Source organism: Eschrichtius robustus, chromosome 19, assembly GCF_028021215.1.
Source record: "Eschrichtius robustus isolate mEscRob2 chromosome 19, mEscRob2.pri, whole genome shotgun sequence".
In the NCBI taxonomy this organism is placed as follows: domain Eukaryota; kingdom Metazoa; phylum Chordata; class Mammalia; order Artiodactyla; family Eschrichtiidae; genus Eschrichtius; species Eschrichtius robustus.
The window spans coordinates 15443292-15467134 of NC_090842.1; the positions used below are offsets into that span (position 1 = coordinate 15443292).

Below are 23843 nucleotides of genomic sequence, written 5' to 3' on the forward strand. Positions count from 1 at the left end.
AACACCGTGATAGGTAATAAGGTATCAGATATCATACAGTAAATGTTGGGATTTCCCCTTGCTAATACGTACACATATTTTTTTGGCCACGCTGTGAGGCATGTGGGATCTTAGTTCTAAGACCAGGGATCGAACTCGTGTCCCCTGCAGTGGAAGCACGGAGTCCTAATCATTGGACTGCCAGCAAATTCTCCACTAATATTTTAAATGAAATAATATTTCTCATTATAACATCATACAAGGAAGAATTAATGAAAGATGAAATATAAAAAAAATTTAAAAATAAATAAAAATTGTGATACCCAATGCAGCCAAAAATAATTAATTAATTAATTAATTAAAAAATAAAAAAGAAAGATGAGTCATTTACTTATGACCCTCAGAATTATTACTTTTTATCTTTATACCTGGAGGATTCATTTTACTAGGAAGTAAGAATTCTGCTCTCCAGGATAAGGCAACAATCTTACTTCTATTTGTTAGGTAGTTGCTGAAAGAAATTAAATATACTGATGTAACCAGGTTGGTAGGAGTCGATGATTTTTCAGAGATTTCCAGCTTTGTATAAATAGTGAAGAACTGAGACCAATTCAATTCATAACCCAGAAGCTTAGTTATATCTAGAAGTCTGTTAATACTCCCAACCTCTATAGTGGGTCATTTTTAAGAGGCCTCCATTCCTGCCAGTGTGAAACAGAACTTAACGCACACAACCTTCTCTCATTCGGTCTGGTCAGCTTACATTTTCACCCAAATGCCTACAGCCATCAAATCCCATGTTCGTTCTGATCAGAATCAATTTCACACTCACTTGGAAGTTAACTCCTGGGTGTTTATTCAAGAGCTGCTCCAAGACTGATGCTGATGGAAAGCCTAACCTCACAGGTGCTGGGGAACTGAAGGTGTAAGAGCTCAGAGGCAAAGTTGATATGTTTTGCCTAATGAAAAAGAAGTTAAATGGATATCAATTTGTGTGTTCTCTAAAGGTCAAAAACCTAAAACAAAACTCTCCCCGTTCCTTCCTCCTGTTACCTGCTCAGCAACAGGGCAGCAGCAAAAGAGGTCAGAGTCACTGCGGACTCAGAACCAATTCTGCTGTAGAAACGCTTCCTGGATCCTCCTGAGGCTCAGCAAGGACATGTCCAGTGTATTTTCTACCTGCATTTAGAGGGAAATACCAGGTGACTTGTGTAACCTCAGGGTATTGTTAGTGAAATAATGGTTCGAGAGGGCAGAAAAGGGGACAAGGATCTTGACAGTGATGTAACGAAAGGTGACATTCATTGGAAGGATCCATGGAAAGTACTTGCTGTCTGGCTAAAGACTCCTCATCCTTTGTATCAACTAAGACGGCCACCCAGGGAAATATTTCTTTGCCCCATGATATAAGCTGCCCTAGACCTGCTTACGACAAATGTTTTTTTAAAAACAGCTTTTTTTTGCAATGAAATTCACACATACAATTCACAGGTTTAGAGTATACAATTCAATGATTTTTAGTATATTCACAAGGTTGTGCTACTATCACCACGACCTAATTTTAGAACACTTTCATCTTCCCTAAAACAAACCCAGAAACCAGTAGCAGTCACTGCCCATTCTCCTGTCCCCAGCCCTAGGCAACTACTAATCTACATTCTGTGTCAATAGATCTGCCTCTTCTGGACATTTCATATAAACGGAATCATAATATATGGTCTTTTACGTTTGGCTTCTTTCACTTAGCATAGCGTTTTCAAGGTTCATCCATGTTGTAGCCTGTATAGTACTTCATTCTTTTTTTGTTGCCCAATAATATTCCATCGTAAGGACATACTACACTTTACTTATTCATTCATCTGATCATGGACACCTGCATTGTTTCTACTTTTTGGCTATCTGGCTGTTCAAATAATGTTGCTATGAACATAAGTGTACAAGTCTTTGTGTGGACATATGTGGGTATATACCAAGGAGTGGAATGGCTAGGCCTCATAATAATTCTATTTTTAACATTTTGCAAAACTGTCAAACTCTTTTCCAAAGTGGCTGTATCATCATTTTACAATCCAACAACATACGGGTGTTCCAGTTTCTCTGTCTCCTTGCCAACACTTGTTATTGTCTGTCTTTTTGGATGTGAAGTGGGATCTCATGGTAGTTTGATTTGCACTTCCCTAGTGACTAGTGATGTTGAACATCTTTCCATGTGAATAGTAAATATAATTCATTTAGTGGAGTATTTATTATGTACCTACCACGTTACTGAATTCTTTTTACTGGATTTCAGCAACAGGTGGTCTCAGCTCACGGATAGGGTTGAGAGGAAGAGCCTGGAGTGGGGTTGAGAGGAAGAGCCTGGAGCAGGCTTGACAGAGGGGTCTCCTCAGTGGTGCCTACTTTGCTGGGTTCTCTAGAGGTCTCGGGAGAGGCTGTGTGACACCTGATCTGTCAAGAGGAAAACGTCTCCGAATGGAGTTGGCCACCAGCACATACTGTACCTACCTGCTCAGTGTCGTCCTTGGGTCTTTGTCGACTTGCTTCACTAGTTTTCGTTACGTTGTTGAGGGAGTGAAAGAGGCAGACAGTCACAGGCATTCTGGAGCCCAGGTTGCTGCTGTTCGGAAATGGGCTCTGCAGTAGCTGCTCACTCAGGTCAATAAGTGCATCGATGACACTCACCTGGAATTTTAGAGAGCAAACACACATCCCTGAACTGCTTACAACTGCTTTTATTTTTTGGCTGCGTGGCATGTGGGATCTTAATTCCCCAGCCAGGGATCGAACCCAAGCTCCCTGCATTGGAAGGGTGGAGTCTTAACCACTGGACTGCCAGGGAATTTCCTGCTTAGGGCTGCTTTAAATCTGTGTTCTTCTCATAAGGAGTTCTGTGCTCTTTACACATTTCAAATGCATCTTTTAAAACTTTTAATTTTATAGTGCGGTATAGTTGATTAACAATGTCCTGTTAGTTTCAGGTGTACAACAAGGGACTCAGTTATACATATACATGTATCTATTCTTTATGCATTTTTTAAAACACCTTTATTGGAGTATAACTGCTTTACAATGGTGTGTTAGTTTCTGCTTTATAACAAAGTGAAGCAGTTATACATATACATATATCCCCATGTCTCTTCCCTCTTGCATCTGCCTCCCTCCCACCCTCCCTGTCCCACCCCTCTAGGTGGTCACAAAGCACCGAGCTGATCTCCCTGTGCTATGCAGCTGCTTCCCACTAGCTATCTATTTTACATTTGGTAGTGTATATATGTCCATGCCAATCTCTCACTTTGCCCCATCTTACCCTTCCCCCTCCCCATATCCTCAAGTCCATTCTCTAGTAGGTCTTATGCATTTTTATAAGAAGCAATATTACAACTTGGCAGGGAAGGAACATATATTGTTGCACATTACTTATGGGGAGGATGCGTGGTTCAGGTTATTCTAAGGAACTGACAATGACCCTTTTTGAGTGATAAGCAGATCAAAAATCTAATTAACAGAACTAAGCTAAAAAAAAAAAAAAAAAAGGAGTGCTGAGGAAAAGACCAATGCTGACTGAAATACTGAGTAGACTATCCTTTTATATTTAGGGTCTCAAAAGTATTCAAGATAGACTAAAAAGAAAGATCAAGGAGAAGTTCTACATGAAACAGAAAACACCAACTCTCCTTTCTGTGGGTTGTTCACAAGTAAAACAAGTCGAAATAGAAGGTGAAGCCAGTTGACAGATATTTAGTGAGTATCCACTGCAGTTACAACTATTTTTGTTTTCAAATGTTATTTTCAAAGTTACATGTGTTAAAAACCTCTGCAAAATAAAAGATACAAAAAACAAAGTTAAAAAGACAGGGGCATAAAGTATTAGCAACATATACAACAAAAAGTTAACATCAATAATAAATAAAGCTGTCTTACAAACAAATAAGAAAATGACCAAAAAACCCAAGGGGGAGAAACGAATGATGGATATATACAAGCAATTCAGAAGACAAAAAAAAATTGTCAATAAATATATAAAATGATGTTTGACCTCTTTAATGACCAATAAAATGCTTTTCTTTCTTTTCTTGCTTTTGAAATTGGCAAAAGTGAGAGGGTGAGGAAGTGGTTGGTGGGAATGTAAAACAATGCCTTTTAGGAGGGTAATTTTTCCATTGATTAAAAATTTAAGAGCCCATCAATTCTATTTCTACCTCTCTTTCCCACAGGAATATTTGTACAAGTACTCAAAGATGTAGGTACATGGATGTTCATGGATGATGTCTGCAAGAGTAAACAAATGAAAAATATTCAAATGAACACTAAGAATAGTGAGTTCATGTCTGTGTACTACCATGAAAAGATACCTATGACACAGTATTAAGTAAAAAAAATCAAGGAGCAGAAAAATTTGTGTAATTTAACTCGATTTTTGTTAACACCAAACAACAAACTTGTGTGTGTATAGAAAAAAGTCTGGAGGGTTATGCATAGCAAATTAAGAATAAATTAATAACAGTGATTACATCTAGAGAATGGGATTGGCAACACGGACCAAGATGGTGAGGGCTTCTGTTTTTACTTTATATACTTTTGTTCTGATTTTTGAATAAGAAGCATGTATTATTTCTGTAATTAAAAAGTCCAAATAAATGAACCCAGATTGCACCTATATGCTATAGCAAAATATCTGAAAATATAGGAAATGGAAAAATGGAAATTAAAATTCTCACTAATCCTGGGACTTCCCTGGTGGCACAGTGGTTAAGAATCGGCCTGCCAGGACATATTTAAAGTGATGAAAGGGAAGAACCTACAACCAAGATTACTCTACCCAGCAAGGATCTCATTCAGATTCGATGGCGAAATTAAAACCTTTACAGATAAGCAAAAGTTAAGAGAATTCAGCACCACCAAACCAGCTTTACAAGAAATGCTAATGGAACTTCTCTAGGCAGGAAACACAAGAAAAGGAAAAGACCTACAAAAACAAACCCAAAACAATTAAGAAAATGGTCATAGGAACATACATATCAATAATTACCTTAAATATAAATGGATTAAATGTTCCAACCAAAAGACATAGACTGGCTGAATGGATACAAAAACAAGACCCGTACATATGCTGTCTACAAGAGACCCACTTCAGACCTAGGGACACATACAGACTGAAAGTGAAGGGATGGAAAAAGATATTCCATGCAAATGGAAATCAAAAGAAAGCTGGACTAGCAATTCTCATATCAGACAAAATAGACTTTAAAATAAAGACTATTACAAGGGACAAAGAAGGACACTACAGAATGATCAAGGGATCAATCCAAAAAGAAGATATAACAATTGTAAATATTTATGCACCCAACATAGAAGCACCTCAATATATAAGGCAAATGCTAACAGCCATAAAAGGGGAAATCGACAGTAACACAATCATAGTAGGGGACTTTAACACCCCACTTTCATCAATGGACAGGTCATCCAAAATGAAAGTAAATAAGGAAGCACAAGCTTTAAATGACACATTAAACAAGATGGACTTAATTGATATTTATAGGACATTCCACCCCAGAACAACAGAATACACTTTCTTCTCAAGTGCTCATGGAACATTCTCCAGGATAGATCATATCTTGGGTCACAAATCAAGCCTTGGTAAATTTAAGAAAACTGAAATCGTATCAAGTATATTTTCTGAACACAACGCTATGAGACTAGGTATCAATTACAGGAAAAAAATCTATAAAATATACAAACACATGGAGGCTAAACAATACACAACTCAATAACCAAGAGATCACTGAAGAAATCAAAGAGGAAATCAAAAAATACCTAGAAACAAATGACAATGAAAACACGATGACCCTAAACCTATGGGATGCAGCAAAAGCAGTTCTAAGAGGGAAGTTTATAGCAATACAATCCTACCTCAAGAAACAAGAGACATCTCAAACAACCTAACCTTACACTTAAAGCAATTAGAGAAAGAAGAACAAAAAAACCCAAAGTTAGCAGAAGGAAAGAAACCATAAAGATCAGATCAGAAATAAATGAAAAAGAAATTAAGGAAACAATAGCAAAGATCAATAAAACTAAAAGCTTGTTCTTTAAGACAAAATTGATAAACCATTAGCCACACTCATCAAGAAAAAAAGGGAGAAGACTCAAATCAACAAAATTAGAAATGAAAACGGAGAAGTAACAACTGACACTGCAGAAATACAAAAGATCATGAGAGATTACTACAAGCAACTATATGTCAATAAAATGGACAACCTGGAAGAAATGGAGAAATTCTTAGAAAAGTACAACCTTCCAAGACTGAACCAGGAAGAAATAGAAAATATGAACAGACCAATCACAAGCACTGAAATTGAAACTGTGATTAAAACATCTTCCAAAAAACAAAAGCCCAGGACCAGATGGCTTCACAGGTGAATTCTATCAAACATTTAGAGAAGCACTAACACCTATCCTTCTCAAACTCTTCCAAAATATAGCAGAGGAAGGAACACTCCCAAACTCATTCTACGAGGCCACCATCACCCTGATACCAAAACCAGACAAAGATGTCACAAAAAAAGAAAACTACAGGCCAATATCTCTGATAAACATAGATGCAAAAATCCTCAACAAAATACTGGCAAACAGAATCCAACAGCACATTAAAAGGATCATACACCATGATCAAGTGGGGTTTATCCCAGGAATGCAAGGATTCTTCAATATATGCAAATCAATCAATGTACTACACAACATTAACAAATTGAAGGATAAAAACCGTATGATAATCTCAATAGATGCAGAAAAAGCTTTTGACAAAATTCAACACCCATTTACGATAAAAACTCTCCAGAAAGTAGGCACAGAGGGACCCTACCTCAACATAATAAAGTCCATATATGACAAACCCACAGCCAACATCGTTCTCAATGGTGAAAGACTGAAACCATTTCCTCTAAGATCAGCAACAAGACAAGGTTGCCCACTCTCACCACTATTATTCAACATAGTTTTGGAAGTTTTAGCCACAGCAATCAGGGAAGAAAAAAATAAAAGGAATCCAAATCAGAAAAGAAGTAAAACTGTCACTGTTTGCAGATGACATGATACTATACATAGAGAATCCTAAAGATGCTACCAGAAAACTACTAGAGCTAATCAATGAATTTGGTAAAATTGCAGGATACAAAATTAATGCACAGAAATCTCTTGCATTCCTATACACTAATGATGAAATATCTGAAAAAGAAATTAAGGAAACACTCCCATTTACCATTGCAGCAAAAAGAATCAAATACCTAGGAATAAACCTACCCAGGGAGACAAAAGACCTGTATGCAGAAAACTATAAGACACTGATGAAAGAAATTAAAGATGATACCAACAGATGGAGAGATATACCATGTTGTTGGATTGGAAGAATCAACATTGCGAAAATGACTATACTACCCAAAGCAATCTACAGATTCAATGCAATCCCTATCAAATTACCAATGGCATGTTTTACGGAACTAGAACAAAAAATCTTAAGATTTGTATGGAGACACAAAAGACCCCGAATAGCCAAAGCAGTCTTGAGGGAAAAAAACGGAGCTGGAGGAATTAGACTCCCTGACTTCAGACTATACTACAAGGCTACAGTAATCAAGACAATATGGTACTGGCACAAAAAGAGAAACATAGATCAATGGAACAAGATAGAAAGACCAGAGATAAACCCATGCACTTATGGTCAACTAATCTATGACAAAGGAGGCAAGGATATACAATGGAGAAAAGACAGTCTCTTCAATAAGTGGTGCTGGGAAAACTGGACAGCTACATGTAAAAGAATGAAATTAGAACGCTCCCTAACACCATACACAAAAATAAACTCAAAATGGATTTGAGACCTAAATGTAAGACTGGACACTATGAAACTCTTAGAGAAAAACACAGGAAGGACACTCTTTGACATAAATCACAGCAAGATCTTTTTTGATCCACCTCCTAGAGTAATGGAAATAAAAACAAAAATAAACAAATGGGACGTAATGAAACTTAAAAGCTTTTGCACAGCAAAGGAAACCATAAACAAGACGAAGAAACAACCCTCAGAATGGGAGAAAATATTTGGAAACGAATCAACAGACAAAGGATTAATCTCCAAAATATACAAACAGCTCATGCAGCTCAATATTAAAAAAACAAACAACCCAGTCCAAAAATGGGCAGAAGACCTAAATAGACATTTCTCCAAAGAAGACATACAGATGGCCAAGAAGCACGTGAAAAGCTGCTCAACGTCACTAATTATTAGAGAACTGCAAATCAAAACTACAATGAGGTATCACCTCACACCAGTTAGAATGGGCATCATCAGAAAATCTACAAACAACAAATGCTGGAGAGGGTGTGGAGAAAAGGGAACCCTCTTGCACTGTTGGTGGGAATGTAAATTGATACAGCCACTATGGAGAACAGTATGGAGGCTCCTTAAAAAACTAAAAATGGAATTACCGTATGGCCCAGCAATCCCACTACTGGGCATATACCCAGAGAAAACCATAATTCAAAAAGACACATGCACCGCAATGTTCATTGTAGCACTATTTACAATAGCCAGGTCATGGAAGCAACCTAAATGCCCATCGACAGATGAATGGATAAAGAAGATGTGGTACATATATACAATGGCATATTACTCAGCCATAAAAAGGAACGAAATTGGGTCATTTGTAGAGATGTGGATGGATCTAGAGTCTGTCATACAGAGTGAAGTAAGTCAGAAAGAGAAAAACAAATATCGTATATTAACGCATATATGTGGAACCTAGAAAAATCGTACAGCTGAACCGGTTTGCAGAGCAGAAATTGAGACACAGATGTAGAGAACAAACGTATGGACACCAAGGGGGGAGAGCGGCGGGGGGGTGGTGGTGTGATGAATTGGGCGATTGGGATTGACATGTATACACTGATGTGTATAAAACTGATGACTAATAAGGACCTGCTGTATAAAAAAATAAGTAAAATTAACTTTAAAAAAAAAGATGACATTAAATCCTGAAATGGGTATAAAACCCATTGTGGAATATTTTCATGGACTTGTTTAGTTTTTACTTTTAATTGGGATATAGGCTTGTCTGTTAGGGGAGGAACACTTTTCCCTTCTTCCCTTCCAGGTTCTTTGGCTGGTCTAATAATTTTTAAGTTGACGTAAGACAGATTAACAAGAGAAAAACACATTTAATTACGTATGTATGGGAGTCCCAAAGATGGGAGACTCAAAGACAGGCTATGGAGGTTTAGCTGCCATCCTGAGCTAAGGAGAAGGGGGTAGGGGTCTGGGACATCAAAGGGGAGGAAGACAGTTCACAGAAGATGAGAAGAGGAAAGGTCTGGTAAACAAATGTTTGCCACGCCATGCGGAGATGTGTTTCTAATGTAAGAAAAGTTATCTTTGGTAATAGCTCTCTTCCTGGTACAGACTCCCTACCTAAGTTCTTTTTGGCAATTAAGAGGGAGGTAAAAAGCTCTTCTTGAGTTTGTTGGGCCTTCATCATCGTCGCCTTGAAATAATCCTCGTGCCACAGTGGCCCATTCTGGGGCAGCCTGCCCTGAACCCCACCATCTGTCAGGCATTCTCAGGTTCTGCTCAGGGGCAAAGGGTGAACCCGGCTCCTTCCTAGCATCATTTTCTTCAAACATCACCGTATTAGAAGGAAAGAGTAAAAGTGCTTTTTCAGGGTCACAAGGGTACCCAAGTTGTGACTTCAATTTTCCATATTTACCTGATCAGATGTGCTCTGAAATGATGCTTGTGGATGAGTGGTGAAGACACCTGGAAAGTGCGTCCTCTTTGGGACTTGAAGTTATTTCTCCCGGAGCTTTTCCAGCATGTGTTACAGATCCAGGCCTGGTGAGCTCTGGTGGCACAGGGAGCGGCTGGCTGGTAGGTACAGGCGTGACCGATACTCCCTGCTGTGTGACTCCAGGTGGTATTGAAGGAAATGGGCTGATGGAATGGCGCGGGGTCCTGGACTAAAAGATTAAAATATGCAAAGGAAAAGGCTGAATATGATTTTACCAAATGATGAATAATTAAGGCAGTATTTCTAAAATTGTTCTAGAACTCCCATGCCCTGTGAGGTAGTAATAGGCATTTCTCTCAAAAAGATCCTGTGCACTAATGGTTTTGAGAAAGTGGCATACCATAGTACCCTCTTTAAAATTCACAATTTATATTATTGTGCTTACTGTCAACCATTCACTAAATTATAATTAAACATCTACTATGTGAAGCAATGTTCTGGGGAACTGAGGATACAGCAATGAACAAAATAAGCCAAGTTCTTGCCCTCATGGTGCCTCCATTTTTGTGGTGGTGCCAGATACACAAATTATATCGTGTACTGAATAAAGTAAAGTAAAAAACAAAGGTAAGCAGATGAAGAGAAAGGGTGCTCAGCTATCAGGAGAGGGCATTTTTGCTGACAGTTGGATATAGGGAGAGAGAAAGCTCTGCCAATACATTGGAGATGGACATTTGAGGGGTGCAAAGGCCCTGAGGCCACAGCCTGCTGGCTTTGAGGAACAAGGAGGCTAGATGAGCAAAAGGGGGAATTGGGGGAGACCAGGAAGATGCTGCGGGGCTGGGTGGGAGAAAGGGATGGGGGTGGAGAGAGCATGTCATGTCAGGCAATCAAGAAGAGTATGATTTTACTCTGCATGAGATGGGAAGATACTTGGGGGCTTTGAGGAGCATGATCTGATTCTGCTGTGAAGGACCCCTCGGACTGCTGGGTTGAGAACGGACAGGAAGGGGCCAGGACTTGAAGCAGGGAGATCAGGAGGAGGCAGATGCACAGCTTAGATGGGAGATGACGGTCGCTTGCTCGGAGACGGTGAGCAGTGGTTAGGCTTCGGCACATGAAAGGCTCTGAGAAGTCCTAAGGTCAAAAACCTTTGTTTTCTTTCCTTCTGGCAACGTTTTAAGAATGTTGGTTGTTATCTTACAGAATATCACTTGGGAAATGCTGCTTTCAGGGGTATTTATTTCACCCCTGTTCTCTTTTATGTTGCTAGAAAACTTACATTTTGCAGTTAATGTTGGATCAAATAAATGTGCATCTATATCTAGACATCCACTAAAAGGTTTCTATGCGGGACACAGAGGCGAGAAGGCTGAGAAATTTCTTGAAGGTGAAATTTTGTGTGTTTTTTTTTGGCCATGCTGAGTGGCTTGTGGGATCTTAATTCCCTGACCAGGGATTGAACCCGTGCCCCCTACAGTGGAAGCATGGAGCCCTAACCACTGGTCTGCCAGGGAATTCCCTGGAAGGTAAAATTTATAGATTATGCAGAGGTCCTACCCTTATTTTCCTTTCACTCAGATTTCTTTCTTTTTCCCTGTTTAAAAAAATTATTAAATTTTATTGCTTTGCATATATTTTGGTAAGATGCCACAAGTCCTTTTTTGGGATGAAGCAGGGAATAAACCAACAACCAACCAACAAATGCTAATTATACCAACATGAAAGCCAAACAGAGGCTTTAAAATTTCCTTTAATAAAGCATCCACCAAACCTGATTCTTTCCTGCACTTAAGTACTTTCCTTTCCTCCTTCAAAAATTATATCCAAAGCCCTCTACGAGACAGAGTAGAGTTCTGCCAGGACCCACCAAGAACGACAAAAAGAATAATATTCCAAGATGTGCGCTGTGAAGGTCAGTACTTACAAGACTAGCATGAGCAGGTTGGTGGCATGTGGTTGAAAGATGAGTGGCTACTATAGGAAAAAGAAAGTCGATGAAGCTCAAGGAAAAGTCTTAGGATAGAAATGTTTCTTTCTATTTTACTTGAGGATTATTCACGGCTAAAAGCAACACAAATTGTTCTATATAGGAAACCAAAGTCATCATTTCCCACTGTTGATACATCTGTAGACAAGCCAGAAGACTAACAGGATGGAGGATTGAAAACAGAAACTGGATTCTAAAAGTCAAAAATCTGGGGTCCAGAGCTGGTTTGCCTTTTACTGTAACTATGAAGCCTTGAGCAAATGACTTAACCTCTTAGTTTTCTCATCTTGAGAACTGGTGTAATAATATCCAACGATGTGAAAATTAAAGCAATGTATGTAGAGCTGAGTAAAACCTCACCTCAGATTAGGGTCATTAGGTTGACAGCTTGCTGGGAACAGCAAACTAACCCAGAACTTCAACTGTCGATCTGAGAAGGGGTTATGACCACTAAATAAGCCAACAGGCTGCTGAACTTAGGGTGATACAATTTCTTAGTCTTAGACAAATGTGTTTTGACAGATCTTGCCTTAAAAGAAAAGGAAAAAAACAAAGAATAAAAGGGAGCCTATGAATAGCACTTTAGAACCTGGGAATTGACTCCAAAGGACACAGAGGAAAGTGTAGCTCTGAAAATCATCAACAGCAAAATCCAGAAGAATATTTCAGAAAGCTGTTTAACATCCTTAATTGAAACAAAGTCTTTTTTTTTTTTTTTTTTGGCTGTACCGCGAAACAGAGAATCTTAAAGATAAACCAACTGAAGCTAATATGCATAAGAATGAGAGAGATTAAAAGAGAAATAAATGATATTAGAGGATTTCAAGAAAACCAAAAATGCTACGGAAAAATTAAGATCCACGTTGGAGGTAATACAGAACAGAACTGAGGTGGAAAAGTCAAATCAGTGGTACGCAGGATAAATGTCAGGAGTTCTTTCAGAATGTACCAGAAAGAGTGATAAATAGGAAACCATCGTTTCACTGAAAAGAATGACAGGAAAGATACAGAGGACAGAAGCCAGCAGGATAGCACATACATAACTGGTATTTCTCAGGGACAAAACCAGAGCAAATGAAATAGAAGGGATAAATGGGTAGAACAGAATAAAACTTTCATAAGCCAAGAAAGAGGTATATATGCCACATCACATTCTAGGCAAAATCAGTGAAAAGTAACCTAGATGCATGCTAAAGGATTAAAAAATTCTACAAGCAATCCGATATGGAAAAAAAGGCTACCAGAAAAAAAAAAAGGGGGGGGGGGCTAGCCTTAATCTTTTCCACTACAGCATTAAGTGCCAAAAGGCAGTGATGTCTACAGAGTTTTGAGGGGGAAGACTGTGAGGAAAGAATTGTATCACTTTCATTGCAGAGTGTTGGTTATTCTCTACTATGGCCTCCCTTCCTTCCATGGGAACATGGTAGCCCAGCTAAGGACTACGTTTCCCAGCCCTCCTTGCTTGCAGTGGTGTGGACATGTGATCAGGTCCTGGCCAATGGGATATGAGAAGTAATAGATGAAATTTCCAGGCTGTGCCCTTAAAAAAAAAAAAAAAAGGATCAGCCCCCACCCCACCCCTCTCTCTTTCCCAGTTGCTGGAATGTGAACATAGAGTGCAGGGTGATAAAACAGCTTTTATAGACCTGAGATGGATGCTACAAGTTGATGATGGCAGAACAAGGAAGAGCTTGGGTCCCGTAAACCACTGATCTATCCTTTCAGCCTTAGACCTCTTACTCAGACTGTTATGTAAAAGAGAAATGAACTTCTATTTTGTTTAAGCTACCATTTTGGCCTTTGTTACAGCAACTGATCCTACCTTTTAACTGTACACCCTGCTAACATATGGCTCACTGGTGTTAAAGTAACCAGATCAGGCCCAAGATGGAGTCACTCATGCTAAGCCCCGCATCAGCAAATGGCTCTCCCAGGAAAGGAAGGCCAAAGTCAACCAGTCAGTGCCTGCCTGCCCAGTACAAGTTACATAACCCAGCTCCATCACTTCCCTTTGCTCCTTATAAGAGAAGTAACCTTACTTTAACCAATTGGTAAATGCCCAGTATAACCTCCTTGCTCCTGCTCATCTTTGTCTATAAAAATCTCTCCCCTTGTACAGCTCTTGAGAGCTCCTTTCTGTCTGCTAGAGTGGATGTTGCCCAACTCATGAGTCACTGAATAAAAGCTTACTAGATCAGTAAACTGTCTGGGGAAAGTTTTCCCTTAACATTAGGAAGGGACAAGAAAGACCCCTTTTGATTATTCACAAGCTCCCAAAATATTTCCACCAATAGATCTCTCTTGAAAAAACAATTGGCATAGAGATGAAACGAAATTAAGAACTCGGAGGTAGGAAGTTATGGTACAAAGTGGTTGGTGATAAATATGAAACCAGTTAAAACAGAAATAAATTCTAAATTATTGTTGGAAATCTGGCTTTGATAAAAGCATGAAAAAAGTATTCTTAAGTTGTATAGTATAAAAATAATTATTTACTATAACAATAACCTGAATAAAACCCACAGAATATACTAACAAGATCTAGCGAGTGAGGGTGGGGAGGCGAAAAAACTAACCTGTGCTATAATTCTATAACCAGATGAGGGGGTTTCAACAGAGAATTTTTCATTCCTGAGCCCGACAACTAGAAAAACATAGGTATAAGAATGTGTTTAGGGCTTCCCTGGTGGCGCAGTGGTTGAGAATCTGCCTGCCAATGCAGGGGACACGGGTTCGAGCCCTGGTCTGGGAGGATCCCACATGCCATGGAGCAACTGGGCCCGTGAGCCACAACTACTGAGCCTGCGCGTCTGGAGCCTGTGCTCCACAACAAGAGAGGCTGCGATAGTGAGAGGCCCGCGCACCGCGATGAAGAGTGGTCCCCACTTGCCGCAACTAGAGAAAGCCCTCGCACAGAAACGAAGACCCAACACAGCCATAAAATAAAATAAATAAATAATTCCCATTTAAAAAAAAAAAAAGAAAATGTTTATAAAAAAAAAAAGAATGTGTTTAAAAAAAAAAACAACAAAAAACAAAAAACTTCTTGAAGGTGAATAATTAACACAAGACTACTGAAGAACAAAATTTCAACAAAAGACAAAAGCAAGGAAGCATTAGAACCAGAAAGCACAGAACAAGGCAAGGAATGACATGTTATTAAAATAAAGTTGAATATGATAAACTCTACTATAAAAATATTCTCAGAGTGAGTGAAATAATTAGATGCATTTACAAGAAATTTAGTAGGCACACACCTAAAGCAAAGTGACACAAAATTTTTTAAAGACCACACATACATAAATATAAGGTGACCTCCTTTCTCAATGAGGAGATTTTTTAAAAGTTATTTCTGAGCAAATTTGACATATAAACCTGAAGGATGTATGTGAAACAAGTGTCTACTTATTTAATTCAGTAATTTAGTTTTACAAAGGCATAATTAAAATCACGTTATACAAAGTAGTATATTAATTTAGAAGCTTTGCTCTTCTGAAACTCAATTTCACAACATAGCTTTATTCAAACTTTTCAAATGCATCTTCAACATCACTGCTTTCATTATAACCAGAAGAAATTTCAGAATTATTTAGGTTTTCCAAAATATCTTATCTTTACTTCCATCTATCACTGTCTTTCTTCCCAACTCACAAGTACTCATTTACAAAGCATTCAGAAAAGCTGATTTTTACATTTGTTCTTTAGATATATATTCTCTCTAGATGAGAGAATGTCTCTGCAACAATAACACTTTCTAAATTGCTTTTTTAAAGGATACTTAAGAGGCTTGTTGACAAGGGCACCCAACCCTTGAAGTTGTGAGCTGCCACCCCTAAGAATATCACTAGATCCACTTTATTTTTATTATTTTATTTTTTTAAAGGGTTTTAAAAAAATTTTATTTATTTTTGGCTGCACTGGGTCTTTGTTGCTGTGCAAGGGCTTTCTCTAGTTGTGGCAAGTGGGGGCTACTCTTCGTTGCGGTGCACGGCCTTCTCATTGTGGTGGCTTCTCTTGTTGCAGAGCATGGGCTCTAGGGCACGTGGGCTTCAGTAGTTGTAGCACGCGGGCTCAGTAGTTGTGGCTCGTGGGCTCTAGATCGCAGGCTCAGTAGTTGTGGCGCACGGGCTTAGCTGCTCCGTGGCATATGGGATCTTCCTGGACCAGGGCTCAAACCCGTGTCCCCTGCATTGGCAGGCAGATTCTTAACCACTGCACCACCAGGGAAGCCCTAGATCCACTTTGAATTTGTCTCTTTTTTCACCCATTCTGTCAGGTGATCTCTATAATTAGCCAACACTGATATTGACTGAGATCATTTCATACTCATGCATTTTCCCCAAATAGTATTTGTTTTTCAAAATTAAAAAAAAAAAAAGGGAGAATACCACGATATGAAAGACTTTGCAAGGGCTTTAACACGACTCTTTTTTGATGGAAACTTTTGTGGGAAAAAAACTTGTCTTAGGGCTTCCCTGGTGGCTCAGTGGTTAAGAATCCGCTTGCCAATGCAGGGGACACGGGTTCGAGCCCTGGTCCTGGAAGATCCCACATGCCGTGGAGCAACTAAGCCTGGGCGTCGCAACTACTGAAGCCCGCGCGCCTAGAGCCCATGCTCTGCAACAAGAGAAGCCACTGCAATGAGAAGCCCGCGCACCGCAACGAAGAGTAGCCCCCGCTCATCACAACTAGAGAAAGTCCGTGCACAGCAACGATGACCCAGCGCAGCCAAAAATAAAAACAAATAAATGAATTTTTAAAAAATGAAAGCAAAGACTGCAATATTAAGACCAGACAAAATAGAATGTAAAGAATATTTACTGAGTACCCGTGACGATGACACATTTCGGCATTAATTAAGTCCTGTGCATCCTTTAAGGGTGGAATTGGTTTCACTACACATTACCTGAGGTCATTTTGTTTCTCGGTATTGTGACTTCTTTTTGTCCTCTTGGGTTTCCAATATGAATGAGAATTATTCCCATTTCTTTCATAACTGGCATCTTGGTCTGAAAAGGCATCTATCTGGAGGCCAATGCAAAAGTTAACTTATAGGATAAAACACTAGGTGGAAGTCTATAAAATAATCACTACCCGCACATATGTGATACTCAAGAAAACAAATTAAAGATAACTATCCAGTTGTTTTTTAAAAAGAACAACAACGTGGAATTCTGAAGTAGGTCTTTTGCTCTGGAGCACAGTCACAACATCTCAAAATTAGGTCCACCAATTGGGTCAACAGTGAGGAGACAGAGAATTAAGTTTACTTTAGGAAATTACATTCTAAGCATAAGATTCTCCTTCGTATTCGATAATTCTTATTGGTAGAGAGAAAAGAGTTCAGAAGGTGGGCAACAGCATTCTTGAATGTGCCTCCCTGTGTATATTTGCTGTTTCTTATCACGCTGCTGAACGTGGCTGGAGAAATCATAGCACCCCGTTGACTACATCTCAGCTTAAATTCAGGATCATGAACCACGAGGGGCCCGCCTTCACCCTGCCTGGTAATCAAAGTATTTCCCTAGTCTATTCTCACTTCCACTCTCCTGGGTGGCCCTTTCCCACTTCCTCCTCATTCTCTCCCCTCAATCTTGCCATGTCTTTATTGTAAAACCGGAGTTGTTTATCCTGCAAAGCTTCCCAATTCTGGATTTTGATGACTGCATTCCCATGGTGCCATCTCACATGTTCCTCAGTTCTCTGACTTTTTATAAACTGGTTGGCTCTAGAGGCTTAATCAGATTCAAGTTCTACTTTCTATAAGAATACTTAGTAGGTGGTGTCAAGTACTTCCATCAGGAGTCACATAATGTCTGTCTGTGTGATAACTAATAACTATCTTTATTAGTCTAGCAGCCATTGGTGATTATTCCCTAGATCCATTTTTTCATTAGGGATTGTGGGAACTTGTGTTTCATATTTTATTACAAACTATTGAATTTATAAATATCAAAACATCACGCATGTACTACTTAAACAAGAGCTGTAACACACTAACAATAAAACCAAAGTCAAAGCTAAATTATTCAGAAGTAGTAGCAAGTCTGTAATTTGAGGCTAATGATATGCTGATGCTTCTCCTAAAGCACAGAGTGTTTCAAAGGATGTGCAACACTGCGACCTTAGCCAGAATGGCAGATAGGTCTAAAAATATTTTCCAGATGTCCCTAGGATACATCTCCATTTATCAATGGCTGTCATATCATCCTATGATCGTTAGTTTGAAGTAATGAGTTTATAATATTACTTTACCAATGGCATGGAAGTATCTCAAAGTTTTCACAACCAGTACGGCTGTCTTGGCACTTACAAGAGGAATATTAACCCTATTACAACACCACTTTTAACACAAACTGTTACTTTTTATTCCAACTTGTTTACTGTTCCAATTTCTTAATGCTATTATATGTGAGCTTTAAGTGTTTTTATTTTTAAAGTAAATGAAGAAAAATGAGCTCAACTATTCAAATATTGAAAAAGTCAGTAAGTGTCTGAAGTAATATTGTACAACAATATGAAGCATCAGACTTTTTTTTTTTTTTTTAGTTTATTTATTTATTTATTTATTCATTTTTGGCTGTGTTGGGTCTTCGTTTCTGTGCGAGGGCTTTCTCCAGTTGCGGCGAGCGGGGGCCAGTCTTCATCGCGGTGCGCGGGCCTCTCACTGTCGCGGCCTCGCTTGTTGCGGAGCACAGGCTCCAGACGCGCAGGCTCAGCAGTTGTGGCTCACGGGCCTAGTTGCTCCGCGGCATGTGGGATCTTCCCAGACCAGGGCTCGAACCCGTGTCCCCTGCATTGGCAGGCAGATTCTCAACCACTGCGCCACCAGGGAAGCCCCCAGACTTCTTTTTTGAACGTTAAGTATTTGAACATTTACAAATACTTCTACCGGCATGCTATTTTGGAAGAGGCATTTCTTAAATTCATAATAAGATGTATAAACACTCTGACAATAATAGTTAATACCAATATTGGATCTCCAAAAGTGTTTTCACCTTTGACATGAATGTGAAGCTATCTAGAAGCAGAAGGTAAACTTTGAACAAAAAATTGAAATTGCACAGTAACATTAACAGTAATAATTGCTATAGTACGCCGCAAATTGTTCTAATACCTTATTTGTATCGTCTTACTTAATCCTCATAACAATCCTTGGAAGGACACTGGGCTGCATGGAGGTTAAGCTGCTGGCCCAGGGTCGCAGAAATAAGATGGGAACCCGGGAAGCCCGACTCCACAGCTCCAGCTCTTCACCGCAGTGACCTACTTCCTCTCATTATCGGAACATAGACTCAGAATTTACAGAACTGGCTTGGGTAAATCGAACAGAATTCTTTTTGTCCAAGATTTTCTTCTGCACAAACATTCTATGTTCTACAGCAGAAATCTCTTGCCAGTACATGAAAAATAATATCGGGAAATGCATCTTCACTCCAAAACCAAGAGTAACTGAGAAAGTCTAAAAGCTCAACTCTTGGAGAGTGAAAAATGGATGGATAATCAACACTATTTACACTATATTAGGGGTTGTTTTTCCAATCCTGGAGATGGGTCAGGCGAAATAAACTCCTGTGATGATGAGAAAAGTGCACAATTGTAAGATGGCTGCCAGTTCTAGGGATGCAGTTTGTAAGAACGAAACACTTGGGCACTTGACTTGTGCAGAGATTAGGCTCACAGCCTTGGCCTCATTAACAATAGCATGCTTACGGCAGAAACTAACACAACATTGTAAAGCCACTATATTCCAATACAAATTAATTTTTAAAAAATAGCATGCACGTTATCATGGCAAAAGGGACAAAAATATCACACAGAGCTTGAAAGGGTGACGAAGGAGAGGTCTGAAGCTAGAAATGTATTACCTTGAAATACTGGGTCCTTTCAATAGCCAGTACTTGAGGAAGGTGATCTTTTTTTTTTCTTATAATAGAGAAATATTGCAGTGTATTCTGTTTTATGAAGCATCCAGAGCTGCTGTATATTTTAATAAGAATGTATTTGTGATTTTTTTTTTTTTAAAAAGTGCAACAAAATTTTTACCTAGGCAGTCTGAGACATCATTGAGAATTCTCAGAATTCTGTCAATTCACTGAGCTATGAACAAATGCTTTATGTGACTACTGCATGAAGAACGTTAATTGAAAAAAAAAAACCCCAACTACGCACACCCCCCGCTTAATTCTCACCTCCTACCTCTGAAGAAGCAAACCGCTAAATGATAACAAGCTCCCCTATATTCCACCGTATTCTGTTTTCCTCCTTTGCTTCCTGTTCTTCCCTCTAAAGCCCAAGTGCTAAAAGGACTGGAGGGGTACATGTGGGAAATGGGGTTTATCAGTACACTTTCTCCCACAGTCCACCAAGTCAGGAAGTGAAGGGAACATCAAGGAATGGCTCTGCCCAACTACCAGAGGGGCTGCAGGAGGAAGCCACTACCGTCCATCACTCACAGGCTCTTTACCTACTGCTCTCACACGCTCTCCTTGTTTACAATCAGTTTCTGACAATTAGGTCTTTGGCAGCATGTGGTCTCATCACTTACCAGCCTGGCAAATGAACTAATGCCCCAGTGAGCACAAGTCCACTTTTGACGAGATCCGACTGGGGTTTCGGAACAGGTAAATGCAGGTGGGCGTGGGGGCCCAGTGGGCTGTGACATCTGCTGCAGGGAGACCAGACCCAGATGAGGCTCATACTCAAAAGTCGAACATTTAGAAAAATATAAATATGAAGACCAAATCCTGCTAGCTTCCAATAGATGGAAATTTAGGATTGCCCCCCAACAAATTGTTTATTTTTTCATATTATGCATTATCACAAGGCTTAGTATTAATTTACCTAGACTTCAATGAAGATGATGATGATATAATAATGCCTTGGATTTTTCTCTAAGACCACAGGATTATGGTGCATAACTTTGAAAATATCTGTGTAAGAAAGACAAGAGGCAAATAATTGCTCTCCAAGGTTCTGTGTTAGGAAACGTGGGGCAGAGAATGATAAAGAGATATTTACCAGGGAAAAAAAGTGACCGTAAAAGGATTCCCATTTCAGAATCTCGCGCAACACTTTTAGTGAAATAGCAGGTAAGTTAACTTTTGAGGGGCTCTGAGAAAAATCTCATCATTTTTCTGACACAGACAAATCAAAGGCTGTAGCACAAAAGTGGAGATATTTCAGAGGAATGATGGTAACAAAGTGAAGTGATTGCTTTTTCTGTATACAAAAGGAGAAAGATTTAAATTTTTTTCCTTCTCTTGTCTCAGAGTAAAAGTAAGGAAGTTTCCTTCATAAACACTAAACCTCAGAGCCTTACCTGGGTTGTTTTTTTCTTGATGTTTTCCCAGCAGCGTTAAATTTTCCCCAACCCACCACTTCTTTCCTTCTTCCAGAAAGTCCCGGAGGAGGTCTTGAACCTCCTGGTTCCAAGTGAAAGCAGGGTGTCCTCCCTGAGCATGACAGTAATCTTCTGCTTCCTGAAAGCTGCAATGAAACCTGCTAAGCTGATAACAATTATGTTCTCCATGGTGCTCTGGGCTATCCAGCTCACTTCCTAGAATGATTCCTGTTGTGATGTATAACCAAAGCCAGGTTCTTCCTTTGAAGAACATTTTCTCTGTGCAGTGTGAGCATGAAAAGTGTAGAGGCTCACACAGCTACTGAAGTCTGCGCGCCTACAGCCCGTGCTCCGCGACGAGAGAAGCCACCGCGATGAGAAGCCTGCGCACCGCAACGAAGAGTAGACCCCGCTCGCTGCAACTAGAGAAAGCCCCCGCGCAGCAACGAGGACCCAACGCAGCCAAAAATAAAATAAATAAATAAATAAAATAAATAAAAAAACGTGTTGGGGCTCAGCAGCTGCCTGGTCCTTTAAATACATTCTTGGTGGGTTTATCTTATTAGTATTATTCTTTTAGAAATTGGTAATAATTTGTCAAGGAGACAAAAGGTTTTGTTTTAAGGACCCAGGTGCAGTTCCTATAAGCTGAAAACAAACGCCGGAGATCAATAAAGCAATGGGCCTTCATAGCTAGGGCAGCACCACCTGTGTCTATACAACCGGCTATGCCTTTAGCTTTATAATAGATCTTTATTTGCTAAGTCTAAGCTGTAAGGGGATAGAGGACGACGAATATCTAAGTCAGTGTTGCTAAAAATTGAGTAATGTTTTTTTTTTTTTAAAGAAAACCATTCTTGCAGACCCTTACGATGGATTTAAATTATTGTATTGTTTCTTAAATACATTTATACACAAAACTAGGCGTAATCTCTCTCCTAAAGCTCTTACATAATCATAAAAGCCAAAGAATAAATATTTGATGAAAGAATACAAATTAAATAGAAACAAAACTGAAAACCAATGAAGTTCAAATTTTGCCAAACTAAATAGCCACTTAGCAGATAAACACAGTTCTGGCCTACGACTGCACAGGTTCTTTTGATTTTGTCATTCAAGCTACTTCGTGCTGTAGGGAGGAATCAATTCTCTCACTACTTTTCTTTAATTAATTTGCTGAAAAACCTTTGTTCAGGGCTTCCCTGGTGGCGCAGTGGTTAAGAATCACGCCTGCTAATGTAGGGGAAACGGGTTCGAGCCCTAGGTCCGGGAAGATCCCACATGCCGCGGAGCAACTGAGCCCGTGAGCCACAACTACTGAGCCTGCGCTCTAGAGCCCACGAGCCACAACTACTGAAGCCCACGTGCCTAGAGCCCGTGCTCTGCAACAAGAGAAGCCACCGCAATGAGAAGCCCGTGCACCACAACGAAGAGTAGCCCCCGCTCGCCGCAACTAGAGAAAGCACACGCACAGCAACGAAGACCCAACGCAGCCAAAAATAAAGAATAAATAAAATAAAATAAATTTAAAAAAGTGTTGGGGCTCAGCAGCTGCCTGGTCCTTTAAATACATTCTTGGTGGGTTTATCTTATTAGTATTATTCTTTTAGAAATTGGTAATAATTTGTCAAGGAGACAAAAGGTTTTGTTTTAAGGACCCAGGTGCAGTTCCTATAAGCTGAAAACAAACGCCGGAGATCAATAAAGCAATGGGCCTTCATAGCTAGGGCAGCACCACCTGTGTCTATACAACCGGCTATGCCTTTAGCTTTATAATAGATCTTTATTTGCTAAGTCTAAGCTGTAAGGGGATAGAGGACGACGAATATCTAAGTCAGTGTTGCTAAAAATTGAGTAATGTTTTTTTTTTTTTAAAGAAAACCATTCTTGCAGACCCCTACGATGGATTTAAATTATTGTATTGTTTCTTAAATACATTTATACACAAAACTAGGCGTAATCTCTCTCCTAAAGCTCTTACATAATCATAGAAGCCAAAGAATAAATATCTGATGAAAGAATGAATACAAATTAAATAGAAACAAAACTGAAAACCAATGAAGTTCAAATTTTGCCAAACTAAATAGCCACTTAGCAGATAAACACAGTTCTGGCCTGCGACTGCACAGGTTCTTTTGATTTTGTCATTCACGCTACTTCGTGCTGTAGGGAAGAATCAATTCTCTCACTACTTTTCTTTAATTAATTTGCTGAAAAACCTTTGTTCAGGGCTTCCCTGGTGGCGCAGTGGTTAAGAATCCGCCTGCCAATGTAGGGGAAATGGGTTCGAGCCCTGGTCCGGGAAGATCCCACATGCCGCGGAGCAACTAAGCCCGTGCGCCACAACTACTGAGCCTGCGCTCTAGAGCTCACGAGCCACAACTACTGAAGCCTGCGCGCCTAGAGCTCCTGCTCCGCAACAAGAGAAGCCACCGCAATGAGAAGCCCGTGTACCACAACGAAGAGTAGCCCCCACTCACGGCAACTAGAGAAAGCCCGCATGCAGCAACGAAGACCCAACGCAGCCAAAAATAAATACATAAAATAAATAAATAAATTTAAAAAACCTTTGTTCATACAGCACGTCATTTGATCTTCACCTGGAGCACATCCATCATCTATGTATTTTAGCCAGTTCTCTTTCTTGGCACCAAAATGAGATCACAGATACAAATAAATGTGGGCACTGAAATTGCCTGGCAGCTTTCAGGGTTCAGTTGGTTATCCAAATGGTCCAAATGACGGTTACATT

The 23843-nt window shown here is 39.6% G+C and overlaps 1 protein-coding gene across 1 annotated transcript in view; it reads right to left on the minus strand.

The window, feature by feature from the left end:
• Positions 1-21365, minus strand: part of PKD1L3 (polycystin 1 like 3, transient receptor potential channel interacting) — a 64957-nt gene extending 43592 nt beyond the window's left edge. The window contains 9 exon segments of the mRNA XM_068527093.1: positions 808-938; positions 1033-1089; positions 1091-1158; positions 2485-2661; positions 9799-9987; positions 10692-10866; positions 16655-16769; positions 20297-20416; positions 21071-21365. Coding sequence (XP_068383194.1) covers positions 808-938; positions 1033-1089; positions 1091-1158; positions 2485-2661; positions 9799-9987; positions 10692-10866; positions 16655-16769; positions 20297-20416; positions 21071-21365 — 1327 coding nt within the window.
• Positions 21366-23843: the final 2478 nt, after the last annotated feature.